The following is a 16,917-nucleotide window of genomic DNA, read 5'->3' on the forward strand; positions in this document are numbered from 1 at the left end:
TGTAAGAAAGCTATTTCCATTTGCCAAAGAATGAGGTCATTTCTGATTAAAAATTATACTGTTTTGCAAATCTCTCCAATTCTACAAAAATGTCTTTACACTTGGACCAGGCGACTACATGAGATGTTCCCCTTATTATAACAAACTGCTGTACAGTGGACTAATTAATCAGTGAACTTGCACACATGCGTGGAACGGTGCCCGGGATTTGACACATCCGGCTGCAGAAAAATAATTACGGAGCAGCTCAAGCAGATGATGGAAATATGCTGTTATTTTTTATCTTCTTCTGAATATAATAAAAAAGGATTATAGATAACCTATTTAACCTATTAACCAATATAAGTTTATTGGTAAAAGTGACTTTCAGTCACCATGATGCGGTTCTATTGATCTGACAGAATTGACATATATCGACATTGACACTTGTAATTTATGGTGTGTTACAACTGCTATTCATTTTTACATCTAGGAAGTTTAGGGAAGATGATGGACGTCCTCACTGAGAGAGAGATATACATTGTTGATGAAAAGCAGACTCTAATATAGAATATGGATCTTCAACAACGGCAAAGTAATTTGAATTACAAGGTGTGCACTGAGTTTAACCCTGTCTCTATGGTGGAGCATGGTAGACGGGGCTATCCAATCACGAGTTTGGCTCCCTCCCAAGCTGGGAAAATACCAACCAATGAAAATTCATACAGAGATGACAGGGACCAGAAGGGAAGCCAAATGCTTGTAGTACTTCCATTTTTGTGATCGCAATCTTTAACTTCTTTCCAATTTTAAATGATCCTTTCACCCATTACAACTGAAAAACACAAAGAGATGAGGTGATGGAACTACGTACATCTTCCCTTCTTACCTAATGTCCACATTGAGTATAGGTTAATATCCATCTATTTTACAATAGCTTATCTTTTTCTTAGTGGAGGTGATCTGGAGCCTATCTCAGGCAGCATATGGCTCATGGCAGGGAGCAACTTGCAGGTGCAAGACAATGAAGCTACCCACCGATGTACCAAGCAGCTTGACGGTCTTTGTTGGAAATTTCTCAACTGCAAAAATTGTTTTTTTGTTTATAGGAAAAAAATAATATTGTTCCAGCATTATGCATCTGTTTAGCAGTAGAAACAGAAAAACTAAATCAGATGCATAGGGACAGTTCTGACAGTTACAGTTAGTACAAAGGTGATATTCTATGCGTAAGTTCCAAGTGCCCTGTAGTCTATAAAAAGGGCAATCAGCTTGACTGGAAGTACAGTGAACAATGAGACTGGGAAGGTACCATGGGCAGCCAAGGCAGAGACCAGACTGAAAATGACTAAAATGCTGGAAAACTAATAAAGTCCAAGAATGCACTAATGGTGTGTTTAACTTCTCTCTCGCCGAGCTGTTGCACAAAGGTAATTCAGTTGTGATGATTTTGAGAAACCAGATTATGCAGATAAATAAGGGTAAGGCAAATTGGATCAAATATTAAATTTTAATTATAGAATATAATATACTGTACAGAGTTAATAAAATGCATATAGGAACAGTAAAATGTATATCTTTTGCTTGCTATGACAACCATAACCAGCCATGGTACTAGACAATGGTGATAATATATACTTTCTGTAAGTATCAGAAAAATTAAAATACACATTACTTGCTCAGAGCTTCACAAACACGAGGCAGGAAATCAGCTAACAGGTCTTCCCAGCTCAACCACAGTAATTCCTGGAAATGAACGGTGATTAAGGGACACTTCGCTTTGACTCTTCTGTCCACATTTCAGACTTTGACCCAATAGTCCATAAGACTAACTTCCCATCTTGTTAACTGACAAGTGTAAACAGTCTGTTTGATTATCTAAAGCACAGATAACTATGGTTTCAGATGAATGTACTTGAACTTTTGAGTGGTACTGCAGGTTGTGAGAAGAGTGTTTTTGAGTAAAGAGACAACTTTAAAAGTGGCTTGATAACTAAAATGATCACTTCTAAATAATTAACACACGCTACATATTGTAATAAGTGGATTTTAAACACAATAAGGCGCCAAATTCTTAAATCATTTCAAAACATCCAATTCAGGAAACGTGTCCTTAATAAATTCTTACAAATTGGTTGTTCCCTTGAATAAAACATTTCAATTTCAGCATGTGAAAGGTCATCTAAAAATACCTCACCACAAGCCACTTAACTAAGTATAGTTCAACAAATGCACAGAAGATGACAGACCTGAAAATAGAGTTTGCGTCATCTTATTTAATATTAAATCCAAACACCACACAGGCTGCTTCTGTACTTTTTTGTTGCAATTGCACATGTCCTTAATTCATCTTGTTCCTTTCCTGGACTGGTCTCAGGTGTTCCTAAGGTTCCTAATATAGGAAGGCTTGAATCAAGTGCACAACAGCAGAGGCAACTTCATGTCTCGCTGCAAAACTTCCTGCTTCAAAATGACACACTCGACAAATGATACGAAACCTTATGCTATACCATCTCAGAATGGAGGCAGACGTCTATCCTGCAGTCTATCCTGGTAACATGCTTTTCTGCTTTCTACTATGTGGGCAGCTGTCACTGATTATTAATACCTTTATTTCAGAGTGGAACACATTACCAAATATGTCTGGCTATGTCCTCATCCCAAGGCCAACCCATAATCTCCATCTAGCAGGTTTTCTTGTAAACCCTGGCCATGTCCTACATGACATGATTTTGTTTTGTAAAACGGCCATAATTTACTGCTGCATGATAGTATCAACCAGATAATATCAGGTACTCTCAGTGTACACAGTACACTAAGGAAATCAACCAGAAACATCCATAGCATATCACAGAACATCCAACCTGCCTGACTCTTTGACCAGTTTCAAATAAAGAAAACCACCAACCATGCTGCAAAATCAAAAACCCAGCATGACTGTTGCTCTTGCTAAGAAATCCCATCTGTTTGAATAGTGTAAAAAATGACACTCGGCAGCAACATTCTGTCGGTTACAATGTCAGGCAGAACATTTCTAAACACACGCACATTTCCATTGCTTCCTTTAACTGTTGCTATGTATTTGTTGCTTTTGGCGTGGACCGTCTGCAGTTGAACAAGCATTAAAATCACTTATTACAACAAGCATTTGGATTGCAAGACATATACGTTTGAGAAGTATTTCTACATTGTTTTGACTAAATCCATTAAGCTCTTTACTGTAGATATGATTGGCAGAAGTAAGCTAGCTTTCCACACACAACCTAAAGCATTTAAGAGGGACTCCTTCTTCGATCATGTTATTTTTTGCAAATAAAATGCCTCTATTTAGCTTCTTTGATTTCTCACAGTATCCTAGGCCTTTGTAGCTAAGAAAGGAAAAAACAAAACAAATGTAAACAGTATAGTGGTTCTCTTCCCAACAGTTGGTCTTAGAACTTTCCTATAATGTTTCAGCCAGGAAAAACCACAAATGTCTGTGAAATAATACCTCCCATCCATTCTCCACCATACACCATAGCAGCACTGCCTTGTGAACTTCCACTGCAAGCAAAAGCTATTTTCCTGGCTGGATATACACGCATGCTGCCTGTGTCATTTCTGCAAAGTAGAGCAACTGCATTGTGCAATTCGCACAAAGCTTCATTGCAAGTAAGTTGTGTAACTTACAAATGTATTACTGTGACTCCATGCAAATTGGGTTCTTAGAAAATCTGACTTCAACTTTACCATCTGCTGAGACAACAAGGACCATGCCGGACTTCTACTGATGTAACGTTGCACGGGATAAAGTGCAGTGAACATCACTCTCCATCAGAATCTGCCATGTCTTGATGGTAAACAGCAATCTTATTGAAAGTTCAGGATTCATGTTAACTCGGGATACGCACTGTAAAATGGACAAAATCATTTTGTATATGCTTTCCAGGAGACACCTGTCCTTGGTGTCTCTCATGACGTCTGTGGCATTCATCGCGATTAAAGAAACAGGCCTTGACCCGTTGTTCAGGTCCAGAACTGCAGGTTTTTCAGCTACTTGAAATACTGCAAATCATCAAATGATGGCAATTCTTGGTAATCTAGGATGTGGCAAGATTTTTCCATACAATGAAATCTGAACAAGGGGGGAAGCAAGATCACAGAGTAAAATGAAAAAAAAGTACTTTAAAAGTACCTCTTACAGAGCTGCAACTTCTTTATCTTTATTGTAATATATTGCCTGTGTAAAAATATTTGAAAGAGTACACAAAAAATCTTTATGCGCGACTTTTACATGGACAAATAATTTGCACCCTAAATATCCTCTTTCCATAGATGCATAGATGTATGTATACACACTTCAGACAGGTATGTAGGTGACATGCAAGCATTCGTGTGTTATTCTGTTTGTACGCCACTGTTTTGAGCACTGTTCAAACTGTTTGTTTTCTCCGAACGAAAACGACAGTGCTTATGACTCGCCTCGCTCCGTCCCCATTCTTACCACTCTATCACTATTCTGTCTTGTACTGCTTGTGCTGATGCCACCAAAACAATGAAAGGAGCGGGTATATATGTAGAAATCCCCCTATTGTCTAAAATGAGATTCGCCACCTGCCTACTTGATTCTAATCCTGCCAGCTCTGCTGACATTTGCCTCATTGCAAAGGGCCCTATTACAGTTGCTCACTTAAGGGAGCCACTTGAGCTGGGAGCAGTCAAAACTTCTAGCATAAACAAGCACACTGAACCAAAATGTAACAAGCAAAAATAGTACAATTGCTAATGCTAACTGTTAAAACTACATATAGGGCAATTTCCAAAACATCAGATGGACAGACATATGAAACTAATTTCAATGCTTAAAAGGCTGTATGCAGACTAGAGCACACAGACACACACACAGACACACACACACACATGTGCGCGCTGTGTTAATCATCATTTTTTAGTCTCTGTGAAAAATGATTGATCTCTGAGAGCCGGTTTAAATTATAATTTAAAAACAAACTTTTTACATCACATACCACTCAGAAAATATTACGTTCTCCGCATACCAGTGATGGGGGGGGGGGGGGGGGGGGGTACCATTATTTGAGAGCCACTCGTCTAAAGTAAATAAGTAAATTGAACATAAACTTTGAATATTCTTTTACAAGTCTACTAGGAGTTAAAAAATTATAGCCATTTTTTGCTTCTTTTTAGTCTTTCAGCCATCGTTCTTTTTGTATAGTCTAGGTTTACTTCCCTGACCAAGGCAACAATCGCTGATGAGTCACTGTTACACACTGATACTGGGTTACTTGTCATCACCAATTGCCGACAATATCGTCAGATCACACAAGGCTAATACAGACCACCCATGTTAGTGGTTCCTAGTAACTTACATAAGGCTGATGATGAGAGTTAACGGTACTTATTCTTTTGTAAAACCTTAAGAAAGCCACACTTCTGAGAATAAACAAGGAATGCAGTGTTATCAATCCACTGCACTAATATGTAAAGTGATACAGCAGTCTGCTGCAAATGAATTGTTCAGATTCTCCACTCAGTTCCCAGGCCACAGTTGGGATTTCAGAGTCATAAATCCCTTCCGGAAACCCAGCTGCTAGGCTGAGCCACAGCTAAGCCCTCGGTAGGGAAGAAAATACATCACACAATTTGACTACTTTCTCTACATTTATATCATTTTACATGTAATGTACTGCGCTCCACTGCTACAAATCAAAACTACAGCAGGAAATGTAAAAAAAAAAAATGACAATTCAACTAACAAACAGCAGAGACAGATTATTTTTATCAGTATTTATGCACTTTATAGCAACAAATATTTTCACCAACAACATTTGTATTCTAACATGCGTCTAGAATGTGTCCTGTGAACGTTATAAGGTTATGCTAAAAGCATAGAGATAAAGTTAATCTATCTGTGCTCTGCTTGTGTGGCCTAAATGTAAAGGCGTACAGCCAGCCTGTCATTCATTTGTAAGCACAGTACAGATGCTATGCACATAAATTATCCATAAAGTATGGTAATATCTACATGCTGCACATACTGGACACATACAAGTTAAAAACTGGTAACATTTTACTTGAGCGGGCACAAATAATATAGCAGTATACTCTAACTTAATGTAGCAATTGATTAGAAACTGTTACATACTGATCTTATGTTCGTTCATCATTAATCAGTCATTACGGTGCATGTTTTTCTGACAGTTACTATATTTGTTCATGATTTTTAGTTGAGTAGTAACTGAGTTACTAAGTTACTTGTGCCCACTCAAGTAAAGTGCTACCAAAAAAAAATAAAACACTACAAACTCAATCACTGGCTGATTCCGTTATTTTTTTTTTAATTCTCATTTCAGAAATGTGCATTGACAATTCTGATCTCCAGATTCAGACTTCTCTCCCCCCGACGCTGTGGGAAACTGGCTCCCCTACTCCCAGTCCTCATCCTCCTCAGAAAAAGAGCTTCCATGGCTCTTACACATAATCAGAATTTAACACCCCGGAGAGTGACGCTCATGCCCTGCATAAACACTGCCATGTAACATACTGAAATACTTGGTAATATCTGCAAGACACAGCCTTTGCCTTTGAACTGAGTGTTCATGCTGCAACAGTTCTTCTAAATCATGTACAAGAATGCTTCAACTGGTCAATATACATGGACACTACAGTACCCTTGATCATTTGATACGTCACTATTCTCACAGTGTATTAAAGCATTTTGGAAAGCTCTATCGTAAACAAATTGCTAATATATCTCAAAATGTAAAAATCTGATTAAAAGCTAATATGAAAAATATAACAGTCATATGCTCCTCGAGCACCATAAGCAGTATACTGGCATATATGTACTATATATAATGTACCATATGTAGTAAACTGGCATATATATATATATATATATATGAACCATATGTTGTACTGGCATATATATGATGTTCAACACAAATTACATTTTTAAAGCTATGAAGATGAATATTTAAGTCCACAGCACACTAGACACCATGCTTGTGTCTACTTTTATAAGGATCAGGCCTATACATATTCTGTTCACATCCCACCCCGGGTGTACTCTCCTGCCTTGTGCCCTATGCTGCCTGTGAAAGGCTCTAGCTCCCCACCACAACCCACCACGACCAACCACCCCCCCTCCCCAATGAGCCTAGCGAGGATAAGCAGCTAAAAGATGGAAGGATGGATGAATGGATAGATAGATGAATATGCATTCCTTATTGTTTGACTGATCAACAATGATCATGTCACAATGTCACAAATTGGTTCATTTCCAAGCCCTTTGTTTCGATTCTAAGATAAACAAGCTGCAACCATTTTTGTAAACTGGTCCTTCACTTCAGCAGTGTTCTTTGTTCAGTTTGCATTTGAAGCTTTTGGAAGGACTTTCCATTATGTCACCTGGCATCAGATCCTAAAAGCTTGCCAGACCCTAAATGCAACGAGAATTAATTCGAAAAGAGGGAACCATATGACTCTTTTACTTGAGAAAGTAAGACGGGTTGTATGCAGCTTGAATAACAGCTCATCAAAAGAGATTGCAACGCATAAACTAACTGTAATGAGCCTGAAGTTTTCTCACTGACACCATTCAGATTGTAAGCTCCCTTAGATACAAGGTTCTGACAGATTGTATAAAATCAATTACAACTGCAAACTACACTATTTGGAGTTAAGAAAAATTGGCCCTTTTCTAGAAGTATACTCTAGGATGTGCTGGAAAGAAGAATTTTAAACTTCCAGTAATACATTCTTACAAGACTACAGGTCATGGGGGGCATGGTGACACAGGGGATAGCGCTGCCCCCTCACATGTCTGGATCCTGGGTTCAAGGCTCCATATGTGGGGTTTGCAAGTTCTCCCCATGTCGTCATGCACTGGGCTTACCCCCCCCCCCCCCCCCCATACAGTCCAAAAACATGCTGAGGTTATTTGGTGTTACCAAATTACCCATAAGTATGAGTGGATGGTATGTGAGTGTGCCCTGTGATGGGTTGGCACTCCATCCTACTCTGCTTCTTGCCTTGTGCCCATAAGCTCCAGACCCCCCCCCCCCCCCCCATGACCCTAAATAGGACAAGTGGTTGCAGAAAATGGATGGATGAATGTGTCTCATAAAAACTACTTAATTCAAAAGATCAATACACTCAGCCTGACAGAGAGAACAGAACACAGCACTGTAACTACATTTAGCCTTAACAGCAGCTGCATAACTTCCAAAATATCCAGTCTACGTTTATAACCAACTATTATTAACCAGGCTTAATATTGCAATTTCGACTTTTCTTTAAGGGTGACATGTTTTACGTCAGATAACAGTACTACTGAGGGTGAAAATATCTCTCATATTATATATAATATTCTTTATATAAAAACGGAAACAACAATACAACTTATCAGTCTTTTATCACGTACATTAAAAACAGAAGTAATCTAGACATTTCATAAATATTTACAAATATCGTTATTAACTTTATATGTCTTTATATATCTTTTTCGGATCATTCCAGCAGCACAGGTCGATCATACCCTTAATTTGATACTTGAGCTTGACGTTTCCCACGTGTGCGTATCAATCGCCCCTCTTACGCATGTGCTAATTGTATTTACATCACACATGTCACATGTGACGAATCAGACCCAGCAACTGACTCTATTGTCCCCAGGAATGACATTACATATCCATACCTTTTAACGCCAGACTACCACCCCCAAATAAATGTTTCAGAGGCAGTATATATCAACACTGTAATTCTAGCAAACAGGTGGCACATACAGTATTAGAGATTCATTTTAGTTATTTTGTTTATAAATGATCTGGGTTGAACTAGTATGTGGCTTGTTTTTGAGTCACTTACCCATGTTGTAGCCATAAGGGGATTCGCTGGCTCCATCCTGAAGACTCGCCAAAATCTCCCCCTTCCCCACATCGCTGTCTCCAACCAGCAAAAACTTCAATAGGAAATCGTAAGCCTTTGCGGGACTGCTGCGGTGGTTCATCCTCACGGCACAGCACTCCGATGTCCCATAATGGTTCACTTTAATTAATTCTCCCTTTCAACTTGCCGAAGTCAGCCTGGTACCAAGGGACACGTTTTGACAGACGAATATAAGTCACCGTCCCACAAACTTTCCCAGTCAATATGCGATGGGAGTCTACCTGCCAGAGAAAGTAAGTTACTCTTCACAGACACACATCCATAATAAGCGTGCGCAGTCAGTGTCGTGCCAACGAGATAACATCCAAACGTAAGACGTCATGCAAATCCATTACAGTCTGCTGTAATCGGTGATCCTTAAAATTGTCACACTGTGTCGCAGCAACAGCGTCAACCACAACATTCCTTTGGGAATGACTGCAAACTGTCAAATTATAGCTCGCTCGTTGTCAGTCACCACATCTCATCTGTTCTCGCAGTCGAAGTTTAAGAATTTTACACTGAAGAGCTCCGCAACCTACACATGCAACCTTTATCCAGCATCGACTGGAAATACCTGCCCAATGCTTATTCGCACCTACGCCTTTTATGTCCTTATTCCAAGCCACTCTGCTCTATGCTCACGCGTTCTCTGTTTCTTCACTACAGCCGTCGACAGCGGTGTAATTGAAGCCCCACCCACCTAAGCTCATGGTTGGTCACTTTGCTGAGTTGCTAGGGAGGCTCACTCTTCTGATTGGGTACTGCACACATCAGTCAGACTTCCATAAAAGCCCTGTCAATACACGGAGGATGTGACTAACGTGCAGGCCATGAGGTATAGCCCCCGAGTGCTGACCCTGGATCTGTTTCTGCGCTCAGCATAATAAAGTTGGTCATACAGTAATGGTAGTTTTAGCTGATCGTTCGCCGGGGCTGTGGGAGAGCCGAGGCTGAGGCTAGCGTGCGGGCGGGGCTTGGTTTGTTATTGTTTACGAAGTCGCAGCTCGTTAGTTATGTGTCCGAGCTGGACGACTGCGAATACCGTTAATTCTTCGATGAACACCTATGACATTTGACCGTGTTTTCGAGAAAGAATAAACACATGGATGACGTATTTTGCAGTTTTACTCGAAAAGGTGAATCAAATGTTGATAAGCGATTAAACGGCTACGCTTTGGTAATTAAAGCTCTCTGAGCACCGAATCAATCAAATGTACGTACGCCTCTTTAGGGTAAGGGATGGCAGCTCGAAATTTTTTTATTGCCCACCTAGAGAACAACAATGCAATTATCCGTGAAGATGCGTACCATGTTACTATCATCGCAGAATATTCCAGCTCCATTGGAATATCAATAAGTCGTGGAAGTTTTAAAACGTCCAGTGGTTGAATTACATCTGAATAGCTGACACATTGTACACCATGGACTATGACATTGCTTTATCATTTATATCCTACATACTGTGTTTCGGACAAGTATTTAGACCAAATTGTTTTCTCTAGGTAAGAAAAACATTTTCCACTAAGACCTGTAAAATGTTCCCAGAAGACTGGCAATTTGCAAGGAAACCGATGTGTTTATTTAATAGGATTTTTAAATGGAGAATTTTGTTTTTCACGGGTGCGATCGAATGGCCTATTTTCGTTGACATCACATATTCTGGGTTAATACTTACAACATGCTGAACTTGAAGCTGGGGGCGGGGATGGAGATTATGTGTTTACCTAATACAACTGCAAATTAGGAGCGCCCTCTGATGGCCATTATAGTCAATAACCGGAACGAAAAATTTTATATAACAATCTGCATAAAACAGGCAAACTACTTACATTGCTGTGGGAAAAGGCTGTTTGGCAGAAAGGTTTAAACAGATCCACCATTAATTTTTTCATGGTCAAGCAGAAATTCTCTCATGTTAGCACAGGTAAATTAAATTCACTCTTATCAAGTTCAAGCTTTTGGTGCTGTCTTTCAAAATTGGTAATGGAAGAGCACCCAACTTCACCAAGTCCCTTATCAAAGCCTATATCCGTACTCACTCTCTTCAGTTAGCAAGCCAATGCCACCTAGAGATCCCCTTGCCACATAAAAAAGTAATTTAAACTCTAGACATTTCTCTAGACTTTAGCAGAGTTCCTCCCAAACTTCAAGAAATATACCCCATGTATATCTCAACTAGCTCTTCCTACCTCTGTCCTGCTGCCTTTTGCCATCTCTTCGTTGATCCCCTGAGTATCCTAGGATACTCATTTGACTTTGTCTTTGATTTGAACACATCATTTGCTAGGTGTCTCTAATGTCTTTATGTAATATATTGTAAAGCTCATCCTCAGGCAACCCAGCACTTGTTACTAGTTATCCATTGAGAGCTCAACCTAGCTGCACTTATGCCTAGTTGGCTCCTTGTATTTACCTTGCTTATGCATCACATAATAAATAAAATGTAAACACGACTTAAACCAGAAACTAATATTATAATCTATGACCTATGATCTATGACAACTACCTTCACTTAAATTTAATATTATAGGTGCAAATCAGGGGCAGCATGGTGGTGCAGTGGTTAGCACTGTTGCCTCGCACCTCTGGGACCCGGGTTCGAGTCTCCGCCTGGGTCACATATGTGTGGAGTTTGCATGTTCTCCCCATGTCATCGTGGGGTTTCCTCTGGGTACTCCAATTTCCCCCCGCAGTCCAAAAACATGCTGAGGCTAATTGGACTTGCTAAATTGCCCAAAGGTGTGCATGGTGTGTGAGTGTGCCCTGCGATGGGCTGGTTCCCCATCCTGGGTTGCTCCCTGCCTCGTGCCCATTGCTTCCGGGATAGGCTCTGGACCCTCCGCAACCCAGTAGGATAAGAGGTTTGGAAAATTGATGGATGGATGGATCGAGGTGCAATCATGACAGAATTGAATTATCAATTTGATAAGAACCTGTTTAGACATATTACAATGGACACCTAGTTTTAGGATATACTGAGAAAGCTAAAGAAATCTGTGTCACTGTAAAAAAAATAGGAGTAAAACAAAATTTTGTTTCAATCCAAGCCTCTCTTTTGAGAAAGAGGGCAAAAAATATATAATACTCACTCTCTAGACATTTTAAGATAGCCAAGTTATAACACCATGTAACCTTACATGAGCTGCACTTGATATCAATGGTTTCTTTACATAGTTGCAGGCAACACTGGATCCTGTGGAAATTCAAAAATTAATCCATATAAATTTTAACAGATAAAGGTTCAGGTTTTTGTGATCTAATAAGTAATGATTAAAGTTCTATAACACACAAAGGTGTCAATGAAAGAGACAATGAAATTAAAAGAAATATTTCTTAATCACATTAAATGTTTTTGCAAGGAAAACATGAACTGTAATTACAGGTTACATATTTTACTTATTGAAAGCTTTCACTTCATTAAAATTAAGACTCTTTTCAGCCTCTTATACATATGTAGAGACACACATTTTATTGACGCAACAATGTATTGTCATTGTTAAACAACAAGGCAAAAGAAATCTCAAATTTCTCTGAATAGAAATCTGATTAAGTGCCACATCACCACCGAACTGGTTTATGTCCATTTTCCAAATGAAGAAAGGTCAGCTATAGCCAGGAATGGGGGGCTTCTGTCCCTCCTTGGCTTCAAAAAAAGTGTAAGAAAGCGTGATGGTGTCGACTTTTGCCATTCTGGGGTCTTCATCAAACTCCGGATCGATGTAGAAGAATACCGGCATGTCCACTTCTTCTTTGGGATTTAACCTCTGTTCCTCAAAGCAAAAACACTGAGGCAAAGACAGTAACACATCAGTGTCATCAATTCATTCCAATTTCAGTTAAGTTCAATGCACTTCCGTAAGATATAATCTGAAAACCTATAACACTAACAGGATCAGTTACAAACGGTTTTCAAAATGTGATCATTCACTTATCGAAGCGATTAAATATGTGGCAGTCATCTTATTTAGACTAATACTATTTCAGATTGTAATCTTAATACAGGGGTAAGTACCAAAATAAAAAATTACTCTTCTGCCAATCTGTATCATAACAGCAAATGAAATCAGCCTGATATAAGTGCTTAAATATCCCTTCATTAACGTTAAACCACTGGTAAGTGGATTAGTGAAGTTTACCGTTTTTACCTGAATTTTGTTAAAGTACTGTCCAGCTTCAAAAGGTACTACATTGTAGGTGGATATTCCAATCACAGGTTTATCTGTAGGATTCTTTGCTTTATAAAATGCCAGTGCAGTTTCTCCAGGAATAACCTAGGAAAAAAGAAGTATGTCATGTAAATTCAATTTAAAATAATACATAACTGCTCATCTCATCCTGGTCAGGATCACAGACTGCATGGAACCTGTCTCAGGCAACATAAAGTACAAGACTGAGGTACATTCTGAAAGGGTTGCCAGTTGATCATAGGGCACGCGCACGCACGCGCACACACACACACACACACAATCACACATTGTAGGCAAATTAGACACAGAAATCCACTGTATTGTTGAAGGAAGCTGGAGTAGCTGGAGAAAATCTGTGCAACTCAGGAAAAGACAGAGAGTCAGTGGATTCGCATCCCCAGCCCTGGCTTTGTAAGGTGACAGTGATACCCTCCGATCCACCATCTAATTCATGTTATTAGTGTAACTATAAGGCCCAGCTGTTGATAAATATGACCTTCTGTTTATAACACACAGGTCTTACATATATCTCTGACTGTTGAGGTTTGAAGTTCCATTGCATGCTGGCATGCACGTCGGCATTGAAGGTGATCTTGATGATGCGGTCCTTCACCGGAGTCATGCTCTCTACTTGCTCTGCATCGTGACTGGATTGAGCAGTCCCACCAAGTCCTGAAGTCTTGGATAGAGAATGACACATTGTTGTTCTCTAAGCAGAGGACCAACGCACATTTACAGGCTGCCCCAAGCTTTAAATACAACTTTTAACCACAAAATGATTTAAAAGTTTCACGAACAGAATGCATATCTTGGACACAGACATCTTTCTTGTGTTGCAAGACAGGGAGTGGGAGAGCAGGAAGGTAAACCACTTAAAACTTGCCTGGCAGTATAACCGGTAGAGAGGCACCGCTGCATACGACATGCCAATCATCCCCACTCCGGCAGCAGCGATGTACGTGAGGACGGTCCTATTTCTCTTCCTCCACTCTTCCTCCTGTCTCTCTGTGTGGGGGTTCTTGCGGCTCTTCACGCCTCGTACCTGGCTGCTGAGGCGATGGGAAGCCTTTCTAGAGAGGAGTTGGTTTGCATGCTGGTACAATCCTCTGGAACTAATCATGTTCTGTATGGCCTTGGTACAAATGTGTATGCTACAGGTTCTTGACAACATTAAGTTCTTTGTTCTGCACAAAGTCTCCCGGAGGAAAGAAGTAAATATCATGGCGACTAATGTATTATGGCAGACTGATCTGAAAAGTTCTTCATTTAATTACCCATCCCAAGCAGGATGACCTACAAAAAATGCAAAAAAGAAAAACACCTATTTCATCACCAGTATTTTTTAATATAATGCACAGCTGTAGAAGTTCATATTCTTACAGTACTTTATCAAAATGCATGTCCGCTATTCTCTTTGATGTTAAATTAACTCATCATAACTATGTTTTACCTAGTCAAATAAATCTAGCTTACATCTACATTTTTAGCTGGATAACCGGCTTTAACGTTTAAAGAAAATTCAAATTGCCCGTCTAGTTGCCTGCCCTGCCAAATAAACTAAATTCCAACAGATAACTCAGACACTAGAAATAATAAGCGGTGTAAATGACGTGTACAAGACAACATTAAACTTTAATAGCTAGTTACCTAGTACATTTCTGCTTCAGTTTCTCTAGCAAATAAGCAACGTTTTAGAAGTGAAATTAATGTCTTATGTTATGGCGACGCAACAAGACATTTTTATAATCACAGTTAAGAAAATACCTGGCTTACATCAGTCCTCTTCAAGGATCAACACCCTTCAAGCACACACACCTTAGGCCTATAATCGCGGCCATGACTACGTTCCGACCCGAAAGCAATCCCCGGAAACATAAACCAGTCACATACAAGTTCCGCTGTGAGGTGTGTTTCAGTCATTTACAGCATTTGCACGGTCCTATAATTTGTGTGGAACAGCCGAATGACTCTGAATCACACAAACAGCATACAAAAGAAATGAATGATTTAAGACAAAAATTTAACTGTAAGCGAGGCATGTAAAGTTGCGATTTCTACATTTTTTTCTGTCTTGAGCGGAGACAGACACTGATAGGAATATATTAACGTTAGTGTCTATTTATCTGTAACCGTTTGATATGTTTTTTCACCCCCTACAGTACTAAGTTGATTGTCAGTATTTTGGTATTTTAATATTACTCATCAATCATCTATATGCAGTCTGTATAACTATATTTCTTTAAGCAGTTGCAAATCTGCTTATCCCTGGCAAAATCAAATTAGGCTGTTGAAGTAACGTTCCATAAGCAAGATCTGTTAAATATGGGTGAGTGACGTTACGCTATTGAAGAGTGCCATATTTGCAGTTTTCGCGCCCAGTTAAACTATTTTGAAAATACAGTTGCAGGTAAAAATTTGGAGGTTGCGGGCTTTTGGGCTGCTTTCATAATGTTCAGAGGCAACTTGTTCACTATTTGTGTTTGAGCTCGTTAATAGCGGGCGGAGTGGTGGGTTTGAAGCAAGCGATCTGTCCCAACAGTTGAAAGGTTGCTGTTTTGAATCCGGTGAATGCCAGACGTTGTATTACAAAAATCTGTTATATTGATGTTTGTTTGATCCCCACTAGGATCAGAAAATTTGTTTGGTTACTAATGGTTAAGGTTAGGACTGGGTGGAGGTTAAGGTTGTCATTGTTGGTATTAGGGTTTTGCCGATAGAAATGAATGGGGGGTCCCCAAAAATGTTTTATACAAATGTGTGTGTGTGTGTGTGTGTGTGTGAGAGAGAGAGAGAGAGAGAGAGCAGTTTTCCAACACGGGCCCTCTTGTTTGCACCAGAGCCATTGTGGGAGACAAACAGAAGTTCTGACAGACACACGGGCAGACATGTCTTTACCCTGATTCTTGGGTACTAGATAATTTTCTTAACTGAAATCATAGACATCCCTGTTCCCCCTGTTCTGCCCCTGTGACCCAGCTCTGGATAAACAGAAGATGGATGGATAGATGGACGGAATGACAATAAAAAACGTATTCACAATTTTTGTTTTTAGGTGTTTTTTCTACATTGACCTCGTTGACTGTCATGCTTGATTTCAGCAATGGCCTTTGACTTTAAAAACAACATGGTCAGGTGGTATTGCTGGTTTGTGTCAATTGGCATAACCAGTATTTTTCATAATCAGGAAAATTAATGTGGAATAACATGTAATTCTCTTGATGTGATACTGGTTGAGTAATAATGTTTTTTTTTAGCAATCATTTAGAAAATTGGTGTTTTCAGCATATCTCTCATTCATCCATCCATCCATCCATCCATTTTCCAAACCGCTTATCCTACTGGGTCGCGGGGGGTCCGGAGCCTATCCCTGAATCAATGGGCACGAGGCAGGGAACAACCCAGGATGGGGGGCCAGCCCATTGCAGGGCACACTCACACACCATACATACCGATGGGCAATTTAGCAACTCCAATTAGCCTCAGCATGTTTTTGGACTGTGGGGGGAAACCAGAGTACCCAGAGGAAACCCCACGACAACATGGGGAGAACATGCAAACTCCACACGCATGTGACCCAGGCGGAGACTCAAACCCGGGTCCCAGAGGTGTGAAGCAATAGTGCTAACCACTGCACCACCATGCCGCCCATTATTGGCTAATACATACTGTAATGTATGGTTTTGGGGAGGGGGGTAGTTTTATTATGGATCCAAGCACCATCGGTTCTGGAACTTTATTGTTTTTATTCAGTTTTTTTTCTTCTCGAAATGATCCAAAACAACAATTGGCAGCAATTTTCAAATTTCCTGTTATACTGAAACTC

At 39.8% G+C, this 16,917-nt stretch overlaps 3 protein-coding genes across 11 annotated transcripts in view; 1 reads left to right on the forward strand and 2 right to left on the reverse strand.

Annotated features, from left to right (window-relative positions):
* The window catches only part of rab40b (RAB40B, member RAS oncogene family), a 33,291-nt gene extending 23,703 nt beyond the window's left edge, over positions 1 to 9,588 (reverse strand). Inside the window, exons 1-2 of one of the 6 annotated variants that reach the window (XM_049014072.1) lie at positions 9,482 to 9,586; positions 8,845 to 9,146 (exon numbers count right to left, since the gene is read on the reverse strand). In XM_049014072.1, the coding sequence (XP_048870029.1) occupies positions 8,845 to 8,986 (142 nt within the window). In that variant the 5' untranslated portion in view covers positions 8,987 to 9,146; positions 9,482 to 9,586. Of the gene's footprint in view, positions 1 to 8,844 lie in introns of all 6 variants that reach the window. The other 5 variants (XM_049014075.1, XM_049014073.1, XM_049014074.1 and 2 more) reach the window with 5 other exon arrangements.
* A 2,636-nt stretch (positions 9,589 to 12,224) lies between these two features.
* LOC125743031 (cytochrome c oxidase assembly protein COX11, mitochondrial) lies at positions 12,225 to 15,005 on the reverse strand. 2 transcript variants are annotated; one of them, XM_049015640.1, is made up of 5 exons: positions 14,859 to 15,005; positions 13,978 to 14,387; positions 13,618 to 13,773; positions 13,053 to 13,178; positions 12,225 to 12,692 (listed from the first exon to the last, which is right to left on the reverse strand). In XM_049015640.1, exons 2-5 carry the CDS (start codon positions 14,314 to 14,316, stop codon positions 12,510 to 12,512), a joined length of 804 nt encoding a protein of 267 aa, XP_048871597.1. In that variant the 5' UTR covers positions 14,317 to 14,387; positions 14,859 to 15,005; the 3' UTR covers positions 12,225 to 12,509. The 2 variants fall into 2 exon arrangements, with proteins under 2 accessions (XP_048871597.1, XP_048871598.1); XM_049015641.1 differs by having other exon boundaries at positions 14,868 to 14,974.
* Positions 15,006 to 15,187: 182 nt separating this feature from the next.
* Positions 15,188 to 16,917, forward strand: part of stxbp4 (syntaxin binding protein 4) — a 55,072-nt gene continuing 53,342 nt past the window's right edge. For all 3 annotated transcript variants that reach the window (XM_049015592.1, XM_049015591.1, XM_049015593.1), the window contains exon 1: positions 15,188 to 15,420. The gene's annotated coding sequence lies outside the window, so the exon portion shown is untranslated. The remainder of the gene's footprint in view (positions 15,421 to 16,917) is intronic.

Source organism: Brienomyrus brachyistius, chromosome 5 (assembly GCF_023856365.1).
Source record: "Brienomyrus brachyistius isolate T26 chromosome 5, BBRACH_0.4, whole genome shotgun sequence".
Lineage (NCBI taxonomy): Eukaryota > Metazoa > Chordata > Actinopteri > Osteoglossiformes > Mormyridae > Brienomyrus > Brienomyrus brachyistius.